The following is a 14,891-nucleotide window of genomic DNA, read 5'->3' on the forward strand; positions in this document are numbered from 1 at the left end:
GAGGGAGATGGAGAATAAACACAGAACTACAGTAAATGATACCAGGTCAGAGGGTGACTGGGAGGAGGAGCCGGGATTGAGATGGGGCTTGGAGGTGACTCGTGAGTAGACTTTTGAGTGAAGCGAGGGAACAAGCCCTGGGGCGGTGGAGGGGGGGGGGTCCAGGCGGAGGAATGGTGTGTTCAAAGGTCCTGGGGTTGCAGCGTGCTTAGCGTGTGTTCAGGTAAGAGCCGAAGGGGGAGAGGGCGGGAGATGAGGGCAGCCACGGATTGTAGAGGGCTTCGTGGGCCTCCGAGAGCGCGTTGGCCTTTCTCTGAGTGCAACGAGAGCGGCAGGAAGGTTTAGAGGCAGGAGGGATGCGAGCTGCTTGATGTTTTAAAATAATTCCTCTGCCTCTGTGAAGAGAAGAGACTCGAGGTGGCGGCGGAAGCAGGGAGATGATTAGGGGCTGCTGCCGGCATCCGGGTGAGAGAGGGTGTTGGCTTGACCCGGGGTGAGAAGTGGTTGGTTTGGGGACACGTTTTGGAGGATTTGCAGAGGGATTGGATGATGGAGGTGGGGAAGGAAAGAGAAAACAGGTCGGTGTCGCTGCAGGACCCCAGAAGGGGGAGACTCTGACTCGGGGGGAATTGAGCCAGATGGGTTGGTGCTAGAGAATCGGGGATTCCTCTGGTCCTTCATCGTCTCGTCAAGTCACTGTTGAATGGCTGGTGTGTTTCAAACCTTACCAAGGGCGCTGGGGACACAGTGGTGACTAGGACAGATGGGTCTGTGTCCCTTGTGAATCTCCCAGTCCCATGAAGGAGACAGGTACTGCATGAAAATGGTGGCAGTCCTTCTCACAAACGCATGTATATAGATGTTCATAGTTGGGCTATTCACCGTAGCCCAGGAGCGGAAACAAGACAACCCAAATGTCCATCGTCAGATGCATTGATATACAAAATGTGGTACCCCGCGACGTGGAATATTACTAAGCCATCAAAAAGAAGGACGCACGCTACCACATGGATGAACCTTGAAAACCTCATTGTAAATTCTTTCTTTTAAATTTACTTATTTTATTATTTTCTTTAATGTTTATTCATTTATTTTTGAGAGAAAGAGAGAGAGAGTGTGAGCAGGGGAGGGGCAGAGAGAGGGAGACAGAGAATCCAAAGCAGGCTCCAGGCTCTGAGCTGCCGGCGCAGAGCTCGATGCAAGGCTCGAACTCCCGAACCGCGAGATCATGACCTGAGACGAAGTTGGATGCTTAACCGACTGAGCCACCCAGGCGCCCCTTGAAAACCTCATTCTAAGTGAAAGAAGCCAGACATAGAAGGCCACATGTATGATTTCGTTTGTCTGAGGTGTCCAGACCAGGTGATGAAAACGTTCTGGAAATAGATCTTGGTGATTGTTGCACAAGACTGTGGATATACCAGAGACCACTGACTTGCCCACTTTATGGTTGTGTGAATTGTATCTCAGTTTTTAAAAAACTTTGTTAATGCTTATTTATTTTTAAGAGACAGAGACAGAATGTGAGGCGGGGAGGGCAGAGAGAGAGGGAAACGGAATCCAAAGCAGGCTCCAGGCTCTGAGCTGTCAGCACAGAGCCTGACGTGGGGCTCGAACTCACCAGCTGTGAGATCATGACCTGAACCGAAGTCAGACGCCCAACTGACTGAGCCACCCAGGCGCCCCTCAATTTTTTTTTTTTTAAGTGGAAAAAACGTGTAGCTGTCCTAAGTCCGTGAGAGAGAGAGGGCCACCATGTCGAGAGAATGAAAGCTCTATCTGATTGCAGTGCTCAGACAATGTGGCATAGTTAGCCAGGCCGAGGGAGGCAGAGAAGAGCTGGGGAGGCAGAGGGACAACAGTGCAAAGGTCCTGGGGCCCAAGCGAGACTGAGCTAAGGCCTGTGTGGCTGATGCACAGAGGGACAGGATGGGATCTGATTGGACAGGTGGGCAGAGGCCAAGTTGGTGTCTGTCCTGAGAACACTGGGGAGGGTTTCAAGCAGGAGTGAGGGAACCGAAGGCCTGAGGGATGTGGATGAGCCAGGGCCCGGAGCCGAGCAGGTGGAGGAGGGAGAGGAGTGTTGAGCCATCCTGCTGGAGAATCTGAAGGGCAGAGTGGAGTTCAGGGGGAAGGCTCTAGAAGGAGATGAAAGGCAGGCTTTGAGAAGGAGGGCAAGGAAGGGCAAATTCTGCTGGTAAGAAGGGGAAAGGTTCGGGCTGGGCCTGGCCTGAGGGCTTCGTCCTGTGCTGTCTGGAGCGGGGATCTGCCTCCCAGTCACTTAATCTGCCTGGGAGCTCCCCGGGCCGAGGCTGGGGCCGCCCTCCCTCTAGGGCCCCAGCTACCACTAGGCCCGAGGAGAGTTTGCGAGTGAGTGATTTAAAAAGGAGGAGTGGTGCTGGGTTTCACAGTGCCCTGGGCTCCTCCATTGGGGTGCATCCTACTCCAAAAGTGTGACCCATTCCATTTGTGGCATCTCCCCCAGCCCCTGGAGCACAGGCCCTGCTCTGATCCTTCCCAGGGTCCCCAGTTCTGCCCCCTGTGGGACCTGGCCCACGGGCGTCCTTGGGAGATGTTTGCTAGTTGAATCAATAAGGAAACGAACGAACGAATGAACCAATCAATCTTTACCGGCAACCAGATGCTGCTCTAAGTAACGGGACTACAACAGTGAACAGAAGTCCTCTCTCTCATATTCTATGGAAATATGTATTCTCATATTCTCATGCTCATATTCTAAGGGAGCACAGATTGGTACACGAGTAAATATAGAGTGTTCAGGTGTATAGACAGGTAGCAGTGGGTGTTGGGAGGAAATAAAGCAGGGAAGGGGTATGGGGACAAGGTTAGGGATAGTGCTCTTCTATAAGCTGCTCAGACAGTCTCTTGCTGAAAAGAGGACATTGGAGCAAAGAATCAAATTGGGTGGGTGAAATAGGCCTGCATAAATCTGGAGGAGGAAGTTCTCGGCACAGCCTGTGCAAAGGCCCTGGGGCAGGACTGTGCTTGCGGCGTAGGAGGAATTCAAGGAGGAGGAGGAACAGGAAGAGGAGGCCGCGGCTGGCAGGGAGGGCAGGAGTTGCAGTCCGAGAGAGAACTAACTAGTGGATCTGTAGGGCCTGGAGGATGACAGGACTTCACTGAGCCCCAGCCTCACCCACTTCCGTGTGCCAGCTAGTACTCTTGGTCCACAATCTGCGTTCAACACCTTTCCCGCGTCGGGACTGTTGTGAACCCGGGGGATGCCCCCTGGGAGTGAAGCAGCCACATGTCCCTGCCCTCAGGTGCTGCACTCTGCCCAGAGGCTGAGGGTTGACACATCGGTGTGTGCACCCTTCACATGGCAGGCGGCCGCCCAGGGATGCTTTCGGCAGCTGTGTTCTTTTGCGGCCGGTTCTTCACGGAGAGTATTTCCTCTCAGGGGTGGCAATGCCTTTGATAGCACAGAGCACATCTGACCCAGCGAGCCGCGTATGCAAGCTCACATTTTCCAATAGCCACGTTAAAAAAGTAAAACCAGTGAAAGTTTAATGTCTTTTACTTAGAACGTCCGCCGTATTATTTGAATGTGTAATCAATATTTAAAAAAAAATATTCACGAGACAGTTGATGTTCATTTCTCAACCAGAGCCACAGTTTCCCTGGAAATACTTGTTCTGCATTAAGGGTTCGTACAACTTAGGGTCGGAAAAGCAGATTCACAAAGTACCTGAGTTGTTCCAAACGTACGTCGCAGTAACTGAATTGAGATTTGGGGTTTTTGTGTTTTGGGTTTTTAAATAATTTTTTTAACGTTTATTTATTTTGAGAGAGAGAGAGTGGGGGAGGGACAGGGAGAGAGGGAGAGAGAGAATCCCAGGTAGGCTCCATGCTGTCAGCGCAGAGCCGGCCATGGGGCTCGAACCCATGAACTGTGAAATTGTGACCTGAGCCAAAATCAAGAGTCGGATGCATAACCGACTGAGCCACGCAGGTGCCCTGAGATTCGATTCGATTTGATTTGATTTGATTGATTTATGTATTTATTTTCCCCTTTCTTTGAGACACAGCTCGCGCATGCGCGAGTGAGCGGGAAGGAGGGGCGGAGGGAGAGAGAATCCCAAGCAGGCTCCATGCCGAGCGCAGAGCCCAGCGCAGGGCTCTATCCCACGGCCGTTAAAGAGTGTTTACAGAAAAAAAAAAAAATAGGCACGTACATATATTCTGTAAATATTTTTTAGGTTGTCCCTCTATGCTTCATACGGCCTTTGCATAGGTGATTTCTTCTCCATAAAAATATATATTTAGGGTGCTGGGTGGCTCAGTCAGTCGAGTGTCCAACTCTTGATTTTGGCTCAGATCTTGATGTAAGTTTGAGCCCCATGTTGGGCCCCATGCTGGCAGCACAGAGCCTGCTTGGGATTCTTTCTCCCTCTCTCTGCCCCTCCCCCAGGCATATTCTCTCTCTCTCTCTCTCTCTCAAAATAATCTCAAAAATATGTATATTTATATATAATTTAATATGCAAATGTATTAATTTACGTATGCATGTGTCCATACACGGAGCTGGCATATGTATAAAAAAGCCCACAGGGGCTCCTGGGTGGCTCGGTTGGTAGGCGTCCGACTTCAGCTCGGGTCATGATCTCCCGGTTCCTGGGTTCGAGCCCCGCGTCCGGCTGTGTCCTGACCGCTCGCTCAGAGCCTGGAGCCTGCTTTGGATTCTGTGTCTCCTCTCTCTTCCCCTCTCCCGCTCACGCTTTGTCTCACTCTGTTTCTCAAATAAATGTAAAAAAAAAAAATTTTTTTAATGAAAAAAAAAAAAAAAGCCCACAGATATAAGTGTCAAGCTTGATGAACTTTTCCTGACTGAACACAGCTACAGAACGGGCCCCCCAGATGCAGAAACAACATCCTTAGCTCCCTGGCACCCTCCTTGTCAACGCTCCCAGCCCCGACCCCCCTCCAAGGATGACCACGGCTCTGTCATCCAACACCATAGGTTAGTTTTGCCTGCTTCTCGAAGCTTTTTTTTTTTTTTTAAGTTTATTCATTTATTTTGAGAGGGAGAAAATGTACGAGTTGGGGGGGAGGGGCAGAGAGAGAATGAGAGAGAAAATCCCAAGCAGGCTCTGCGCTATCAGCACGGAGCCCAGTGGGGGGCTCGAACTCACGTACCGTGAGAGCGTGACCCGAGCCAAAACCAAGAGTCAGCAGCTTAACCCACTGAGCCACCCAGGTGGGCTCGAAGCTTTTCATAGAGGTTTAAACAAAGCCCAGAGAATGCTCTAGCCCCAAATTCAATCGCTGTTCAAGTGTCCATCTATCTGCGATGACGTTTAAGCAGGCGGTTTGTAATATATGGTCCATTTATAAAACAGGACTTTTTTTTTTTTTTTGGTCCTTACAGAATAGTTTTAAGGCAAGCACTTAAAACAGTTGTGGCCATCTAAAAAAAACCCCAAAAAACAGAAAACAAAAAACAATAAAAGTAAAAATAAGGAGAACAGAGTGTGCACCCTGCACCCTAGCTGGGCGCTGTCCCCCACCCCCTGCCACCACCCTCACACAGGTTCTCCTCTCCCGTGAACTGCTCCTGAACCCTCCTCACCTTTCACTGCCCTCCTCAAATGTCCTCTCCTCGAGGCAGCCACCACCAAGGGCCCCAAGCGGCCTCTGTCCCTGCGCGTCTCACTCAGGTGTGGGGACAGGGCTCATTGATCGCCTGTGCCCTATCAGGCCGGGAGCCCCTGGAGGCAAATCACAAGTGCAACGTCCGCGTGGGTCCTGGGTGCCCCGTGTCGCCGCGCCACTCAGGCCTGGCCCGTGGGGCTCAGGAACCGAGTAATTACTACATGAAGGATCAGATGGCCTCTGGGGCCACACGGGCCAATTCCGGCTCATCACTGAGGAACTGGCCCTTCATCGCCTGGGTCCCAGAGACCCTGTCCCACTGTCATCCCCAGGCCCTCCATCCCCTTCCTGAGGGCAGAGAGAGAGAGCACAAGCAGGAGCGGGGGAGGGACAGAGACAGAGAGGGAGGCACAGAATCCGAAGCAGGCTCCAGGCTCCGAGCTGTCCGCACAGAACACGACGTGGGGCTCGCACTCACGGACCATGAGATCATGACCCGAGCTGAAAACAGACGTTTAACCCACTGGGCCACCCAGGCGCCCCAACGTGCACTTCTTAAGGCCCTTATTCATGTCTTCGTGCCTCTTCTCAGGTCGGCACTTGGTAGGCCCTTGGAACACAGAGCTGCTACCCAGATCCTGGCCCTGCCCGCGAGGGGCTCCTCCCGTGGTCTGGGGGACAGGGGCAGAGCCCGACACCCACAGCATGTGCTCTGCTGGAGGTGACACAGGCAGTGTGGAGCCCAGAGGAGGCCCTGGAACAGCGCTGTCCTGCTGACATAGAGCATGAGCCACGGGTGTGGTTTCCACTTTTCCTGTAGCCACGTTTTTTTGTAAAAGGAGAAAGAAACTGGCAAAGTTAAATTTAATAATACGTTTACATAATCTGATACACCAAAATACTGTTATTTCAACATGTCTGGCATGGGTTTTTGTTTGTTTGTTTCTTTGTTTTAAGTATTTATTTTTGAGGGGTGCCTGGGTGGCTTAGTTGGTTGAGCGACCGACTCTTGATTTTGATCATGATCAAACCCAGGTCATGATCTCATGGTTCGTGAGTTTGAGCCCCGCGTCGGGCTCTGTGCTGACAGTGTGGAGCCTGCTTGGGATTCTCTCTCTCTCTCTCTCTCTCTCTCTCTCTCTCTGTCTCTCTCTCTTTCTCTCCCTTGTCCCCACTCCCCGCCTTTCTCTACTCCTCCCCCACTTGCACTCTCTCTGTGTCTTAAAAAAATTTTTTTATTTTTGAGATGGGGTGGGCAGAAAGTGAGGGGGACAGGATCCAGATTGGGCTCTGTGCTGACAGCAGAGAGCCCAGTGTGGGACTCTTAACTCACACACCGCAAGACCACGACCTGAGCCGAATTCGGACAGTCAGTTGACTGAGCCACCCAGGCGCCCCAATATATTTTTTAATTTTTTTAATGTTTATTTATTTCTGAGAGAGAGAGAGAGACAGAACATGAGCAGGGGAGGGGCAGAGAGAGAGGGAGACACAGAATCCGAAGCAGGCTCCAGGCTCCGAGCTGTCAGCACAGAGCCCGACACAGGGCTGAAACTCATGAACTGTAAGATCACGACCCGAGCCGAAGTCAGACGCCCAACCGACTGAACCACCCAGGCGCCCCGATATTGTTAAATTTTCAATGAAATATTTTACGTTCTTTTCCCCCCCAGTCTCCCAGATCCAGTGTGTTTTTGCCACTTTAATTCCATCTCAGTCCGGAACAGCCACGTTTCAGGTGCTCAAGAGCTGCCCGGCTGGGAGCTCCCGTATTGGACAGCGCAGCTCAGGGCCCGCTAAGCAATGCTCATAATCTGAAAGCAGGAGCCAAGGTTAGACAGTAAATATAAATAAAATAGTTACCTGGTGTGAAATGTGCTTAGGGAAGACTTTTGTTTTTAATGGTGGAAACAAGTATAAAGCATTGGCTGTGTTTTTTTGTGTTTTTGTTTTTGTTTTCAAATGTATTTATTTATTTCGAGAGACAGGGAGAGAGAGGATCCCAAGCAGGCCCCGCGCTGTCAGCACAGAGCCCGAAGTGGGGCTCGAAGTCCCGAGCCGTGAGATCATGACCTGAGCCAAAATCAAGAGTTGGCCGCTTAACCGACTGAGCCACCCAGGCGCCCCAAGGCGTTGTCTTTAAAGAAGTGGTCAGAGAAGGGCTCTTGGAGGAGGTGACAAGAGCTGAGACCCAGCTGACAAGGAGCTAACGGGAGAGATGGGCCGGGCAAAGGGTGCAGCACACGCAAGGCCCCTGAGAGAGGAGGGAACGTGGCAGGCCGTGGGTGGAACACACAGTGAGGTGGTGAGGGGTGACGTTGGTGGGGTGGCCGGGGCAGGGCCACAGGGCTTGGTAGCCATGGGGTGGAGTCCCCCCAGCAGGAGGCCGGGAGGCCAGGAAGGAGGCCGCTGCAGTGATTCGGGTCTGGGTGCGGTGGTCGTGGCGGGGGTCCCGCTGTTCTGTAGGTCAAGCCAAAGGGATGTGGCGACGGCTTGAGTGAAATGCTAACGCATCCGGGTTTCTGTCCGGACGAGCCGAGTGAGCCTGTCGAGGACAAGATGGCTTAAGTCTGGCTCCAGTGGGACTGGGGGACGTGGGGAGGGACGCAGCAGGCGGCAAGGGTGGCCGAGAGACCCGGTCACCGTCCAGCCGGATTGCCCTGATAGAGGAGGTGCCCGAGCATCGAGGAGCACGGGGAGCACAGGACCTAGCCTCTGGGGTCAGGGAAAGTCCTCTAGACTCATCCCATCCGCGGATCTTATCAGAAGAGTAGGAATGTCGCAGACAAGTTGGGGAGAGGTTGGCAGCGGCGAAATGGAGGAAGTGGGTCTGTGGGGCGACAGGATGTATGGAGGGACAGGAAGGGAGTGGACGAGGTCAGCACCCACAAGTCTGGCCTTGTGACTGGGACGCAGTGGGACCTTCATGACATTGGGAACCTGGGGGAGGAGCAGGTTTTCAGGAGATGCTGAGCTCAGTGGGGATGGGGTAGGGGTGAGAGTCCTTGGGGACAGTTAGAAGGCAGCCGAACCATTCATTCATTCATTCATTCATTCATTCATCCATCATATATTTCTTGCCAGGCCAGTTCTGGGGGCTGGTGGTGGAGGCATTAACCAGAGCTGTGGGTAGAGATAGGGTGAGTACAGTTCAGGGGCCACAGTGAGAGGAGGAAGGAGGGAGCAAGTCAAGGGTCACCCCAAGTTATGTGCCAGGCTTCTCCTCTGGGTTGTAAAGACCACTGAGACATGATTCTCACCTCCGTGAAGCTCCCAGCTAGAGACGGGGCCCAGGCCTAACCTCAGCCCCAGAGCCCAAGGCCCCAGGGTGGCGAGAGTGTGCTCTTCCAGCAGGGAGGGGCCTTGCCAAGGAAAATGAGGACAGGGAGCTCAACTGTCTGCGACCCTCATCACCTGCTCTGCCTTCTCCTCCCCAGGTAAGAGCAAGGAGGCGGAGATTAAGAGAATCAATAAGGAACTGGCCAATATCCGCTCTAAGTTCAAAGGTAGGCTGGTGGCCTGGACTCCTAGGGCTGGGAGAGGGGCTGGAGGCCTGGGTCTGAGGGAGGAAGGGATTGGGGACTGGGATACGTGGGACTCGTAGGCATGATCCTTCCTCATTCTGCCTCCCCTTTCCTCCTTCCTCTGGCCCTAGGGGACAAAGCCTTGGACGGCTACAGTAAGAAAAAGTATGTGTGTAAACTGCTGTTCATCTTCCTGCTGGGGCACGACATTGACTTTGGGCACATGGAAGCTGTGAACCTGCTCAGCTCCAACAAGTACACGGAGAAGCAAATAGTGAGTCCGGGTGGGGAGGGGCTGGGAGCCTGGACTTCTGGGTCTGAGGGAGGAGGGAGCTGGGAGTCTGGATTCCTGGGTCTGAGGGAGGAGGGAACTAGGAGTACAGACCCCAGGATGGGAGGGTTGGGGTCTAGGACCAAGTAGCCACAAGGCTCTCAGCCCCCCACCTCCTTCCTCACCCAGGGTTACCTGTTCATCTCGGTTCTGGTGAACTCAAACTCCGAGCTGATCCGGCTCATCAATAACGCCATCAAGAATGACCTGGCCAGCCGTAACCCGACCTTCATGTGCCTGGCCCTGCATTGCATCGCCAACGTGGGCAGCCGTGAGATGGGCGAGGCCTTTGCCGCTGACATCCCTCGCATCCTGGTGGCTGGGTGAGGCACTGGGGACCCAGGAGGGGTGGGGTTTGGGATGGAATAGATAAGGTCCAGCCAAGTTAGAGGGTCAGAGAGGCTGTATCACCTGCCCAAGGTCTCCTAGCCAGGATGTGGGGGTAATGCCGGGCTTAGATCCTAGTGGCAGCCCCACGGTTCTCTCTCTTCATCTCACCAAGCCAACTCAATGGTGTGAAGCGACCTCCCCAACAAAGCCAGTGGGGTGTCTGTCTGATTAAGTGACCTTTAATAGCTAGCACAGAAGAGGTCGCAACCGGAAGTTATGTTGGTGACAGCCCTCCAGGACTTCTGCTTCTTCATTCATTCATTTAACACACATCCGCCGAGCAGCTACTGTGCGCAAAGTGTCATGTTGATCGCAAGGGATACGGTCGTGACCAGAAATGGACACGGTCATCGCCCTCTCAGGCATTCATGGTCCAGAGTGGGAAATAAACTTTGATTGAATAATTGCAGGATGAACCATATACTTCCTCTCGGAACCATGCTGTGGGGCACGGGAGCCCATAAGGACATTTAGGTGGGCGCCTGACCTAGTCCGGGGGATGAGGGAGAGCTTCCCAGAGGAAGCGGCATCAGGCTGGCACGGAGGAGTGGTTGGCCGTGGAAGGGGGAAAAGCATGAGATGAGGAGCACTGGGGTAGGCCTGTGCGATCATCCTGAGGCTGGAGGTCACTCATCAAATGTTTTTTGAGGGCCTTCAATATGCTGGCACTGTTGTGGGTTTGGGGAGGCAGGAGGGAGAAGAGAGGACTGTTGTGCCCACCCTCAGGAAGCTTACATCTAGGGAGGGTACCCAAAGAGCAAATACATACGGATAGTGATAAACGCTGTGAAGAAAACGAAAGTGGGTAGTGGGCAACAGGGGTTGTGGGGGCAGCAAGGGTGGTGGCGGAAGCGTAAATAGACTCATCAGGGAGGGTCTATCCAAGGAGCTGACGCAATTTGAGACCAGAATGGTGAGAAGATAGTTATTTTAAAATGTTGGAGAATGTCCAAAGCAAAAGGAGCAGCAAGTGCAAAGGCCCTGAGGCATGAGCTCTCTGCATTCAAGGAACCAAGAGGCGGTCTCTGTGGCCGGAGTGCAGCGAACAAGAGAGAGAGGGGAATTTGGATTTTATTCTAATTGAAATGGAAGGCAGTTGGTTTGTTTTAGGTAAGCACATGACATGATTGTCTTTGTAATTTTATTTTGTTTTTTAATTTTTTTAAGTTTGTTTATTTTTTATTTATTTTTTTTAAGTTTTTTTTTTTTTTTTAACGTTTTATTTATTTTTGAGACAGAGAGAGACAGAGCATGAACAGGGGAGGGTCAGCGAGAGGGAGACACAGAATCTGAAACAGGCTCCAGGCTCTGAGCTGTCAGCACAGAGCCCGACACGGGGCTCGAACTCACGGACCGCGAGATCATGACCTGAGCCGAAGTCGGCCGCTTAACCGACTGAGCCACCCAGGCACCCCAAGTTTGTTTATTTTTTAAAGGAGAGAGACACAGAGCGTGAGCGGGGAAGGGGCAGGGAGAAAGAAGGAGACACAGACTCTGAAGCAGGCTCTAGGCTCCAAGTTGTCAGCACAGAGCCCGACACGGGGCTTGAACCCACAAACTGCGAGATCGTGACCTGAGCCGAAGTTGGACGCTTAACCGAGTGAGCCACCCAGGCGCCCCTGTAATTTTATTATTTTTTTAAGTTTATTTATTTTGAAAGAGACAGAGACAGGGCGAGTGGGGGAAGGGCAGAAAGAAGGAGAGAGAGAATCCCAAGCAGGTTCCGTGCTGCCAGCACAGAGCCTGACACAGGGCTCAAATCCACGAAACCGTGAGATCATGACCTGAGCTGAAATCTAGAATCGGATGCTTAACCGACTGAGCCACCCAGGTGCCCCTGGCTTTGTATTTTTAAAAGATCACCCAGCTTGGTATGGGAGAAGGTACAATGTGTATTTCTAGTAGGAGGTGGACTAGATTCCTGACTGATGCTTTTGCTGAAACCCAACTATCAATGTTGGATAAAAGAAGAAAGGAAATATTCTTCAGCGTATTCAGAGCTAGTGAGAAAACGAGGAGCATACAGGCCACAAGCTAAGAAGGGCCTGGCACCTGGGAAAATGAGCAGAGTGCCAAAGCCAGAGTTTGCTTGGAGGGTGAACCTAGATATTGGTTTTGGGGCCCTGCGGCCTCTGGGAACAGGATACAAAGCTTGTCTGAGGAGAAGCTCCAGAGGCCACACTTCAAAGTGAGGGTGACCTAGAAATAAATCCCCTCGGGGACTATCAGCAAAATTACCTGTTTCGAACCTTGGCACGGAGCAGCCCACACACTGGTTTTCAGCCTGATTTTCCCCTACCTGGGCTGTCCACAAGTTCTGAAGCCAAACTTTAAAGTGATTTAAGCTGGTAGGAGCTGAGGCCTGACATAAGCAAACCAGCCTTTTCTGGAGAAGCCCGTCTTCACCACAGATGAAGCCCCCAGTTAACATGCGTAACACACAATCGAAAATCACTAAACACAGGCCGTGCAACACCATGAGGGAGAACCAGCAGAAAGGAAGCTGAACATAATAATCAAATTGGAATATTCACATATAATGTAACATAAATATGTTTCATATGTTTCAGTAAATAAGAAAACAGTTGAAAAATGGAAGTGCAAGCAGATCTGAAAAAGAAATGGAGAGTATTATTTAAGTGGTCTGGTTTAGCAGCCGGGTAGACAGAGCCAACGCAGATTTAGTAAACAGGCAGTAGAAATGATGAAATTCACCAGCATGCAGCCCAGAGAAACGAAGAGATGGAAAATTTAGAGAGAGAGGTTAAGAGTCATGGAAGATGGGGCGCTTGGATGGCTCAGTCGGTTAAGCGTCCAACTTTTGATTTCAACTCAGGTTGTGATCTCACGGTTCAGGAGTTCAAGCCCTGCGTCTGGCTCTGAGCTAACAGTGGGGAGCCTGCTCGGGATTTTCTCTCTCTCTCTCTCTCTCTCTCTCTCTTTCTCTCTGCCCCTCCTCAGCTTGCTCTCTCTTTCAAAATAAACACATAAACATTAAAAAAAAAAAAAGAGTCATGGAAGATAGAGAAGGTCTAAAAAATGCCATCTAGAGCTCTAGCAAGAGAGAAGGAAGAGAAGGTGACAGGGCCGTTGTTTGAACGGGTAACGGCTGAGAATGTCCCAGAAACAATGAAAGAGGCCAATCCTCGGCATCAAGCAGCTCAAGAAACCACAAGCAGTACTAGAGACTGGGGGCGGGGGGTGGTAGCGGGGAGACCACTGAGGTGTCTGTTGCCGTCCAGGTCAGAACTGCCGGGGGCTGGCTATGTTCGGGAAGTGACGCTGACGGGACGGGTTACGTGGGGGTAGGAAAGAGAGAGGATGAGGGTGAACAGGTGTGCGGATGACCAAGACTGGGGAGGAGCAGGGACTCTAGAGGCAGGACCTGAGCCAGGTTTGGCCACGTGGGACGTGAGGTGCCTATTGGCCATCTGGGCCGAGATGTCCGGTGGGCGACTGGATGGCGGGGACTCGAGGCTGGAGAGCGAGTGTGGGAGAGCCGTGCACGGAGCACTAAAAATGGCACGCGGGCCACACACAGCCTCTCCACGGTTCAAGTCGCTACGTTAGACAAAGGAAGAACATAAACGCATGAAACTTATTTTAATATTTTAATTTAACCCAGTCACTCTAAAATATTTTCACGTTGACCTTGGATCAGCATGAAAATTATCCATGTAACCGTTCGTGTCATCGCCACCTGTAAGCGTGATGCACGCACACGCACACACGTTGTGTTTCTGCTCGGGTTCTCCTCGCTTCCTGTGTCCAGCAGCCACACGTTGCTGGGGCCACCGTACGGGACAGCGCAGGATGGACAGTAATTAAAGCCACGGCCAGTTGAAGTGCCTCAGGGAAGACATGAGAGGGGACGAGGAGGCTAAGCCCCGGGGCAGCCCAGCCGGTGGAGGTCTGGCCAGGGAGATGGGTGGAGAATGTAGAACGGGCCATAGGGCGGGACTAGAAGAACCCTTCGCATGGGACGGAGTGGTCAGTCGTGACAGATGCCGTTTTCGGTTTCTTTAAGATGAGGACAGGCAGGCACCATTGGCTTGGGTGAGACACAAATTGCCGGCTACCCCAACGGGGAGAGCTTGGTGCCTGTGAGGGCCGAGAAGGAGGCCAGTGTGACAGACTCGTGAGCAGAGGCGATGTCCTAGTTGCCCACCAGGGAATGGATGCTGGGGGCTTGTGCCGCGTCAGAGTCAGCGGCCAGGCCGGGGATGTCTGAGTGCTCGGCTGGTCTCTCTCGACTCCCGAAGCTTGGCCTTGGCGGTGACGGGAGCACAGGGGAATATATTTTTTTAGGTAGATTTTTTTTTTTTTTTTTAATTGAAGATCAAATCCACATCACACCCAGTTCACTGTTTCAACTGTTTTAAAGCATGCAGTTCGGTGGGTTTTAGGATATTCACAATGTTGTGCAACCACGACCACTCTCTTAATTCCAGAACGTTTCTTTAACCCCGGGAAGAAGCCCCATGCCTGTTAGCCATCACTCCCCATTGCCTTTGCGCCTCGCTCCAGGCGACCACTCATCTGCTTTCTGTTGTGCTGGATTTGCCCACTCCGGACATTTCAGATAAACAGAAGCGCCCAACACATGGCCTTTTGTGTCTGGCTTTTTTCACTTGGCATAACGTTTTCGTGGTTCCCCCATGTTGTATGAAGCTGTGGTTCTTTCCTTTCTGTGGCCCAGTAGTGATACTCGGCTGTATTCATCCATCAGAAAGTTTCCACCTTTTTTTTTTTTTTTTTCCTTTGGACTATTACGAATAATGTACACATGCATAGTGTGAACTTTGTTTTCAGTTGGTAGATGCCTGGGTGCAGGGTTGCTGGGTCATGTAGTATCACAGCTTTTTTATTTTTATTTTTATTTTTTTTTAAATTTTTTTTTTCAACGTTTATTTATTTTTTGGGGGACAGAGAGAGACAGAGCATGAACGGGGGAGGGGCAGAGAGAGAGAGGGAGACACAGAATCGGAAACAGGCTCCAGGCTCCGAGCCATCACCCCAGAGCCTGACGCGGG

At 51.8% G+C, this 14,891-nt stretch overlaps 1 protein-coding gene across 2 annotated transcripts in view; it reads left to right on the plus strand.

The window, feature by feature from the left end:
• The window catches only part of AP2A1 (adaptor related protein complex 2 subunit alpha 1), a 30,608-nt gene that overhangs the window by 1,984 nt on the left and 13,733 nt on the right, over positions 1 to 14,891 (plus strand). For both annotated transcript variants that reach the window (XM_086690456.1, XM_086690457.1), the window contains exons 2-4: positions 9,051 to 9,119; positions 9,269 to 9,411; positions 9,598 to 9,791. In XM_086690456.1, the coding sequence (XP_086546582.1) occupies positions 9,051 to 9,119; positions 9,269 to 9,411; positions 9,598 to 9,791 (406 nt within the window). The remainder of the gene's footprint in view (positions 1 to 9,050; positions 9,120 to 9,268; positions 9,412 to 9,597; positions 9,792 to 14,891) is intronic.

Source organism: Puma concolor, chromosome E2 (genome assembly GCF_028749965.1).
Source record: "Puma concolor isolate L17-30 chromosome E2, mPumCon1.1.hap2, whole genome shotgun sequence".
NCBI lineage: Eukaryota > Metazoa > Chordata > Mammalia > Carnivora > Felidae > Puma > Puma concolor.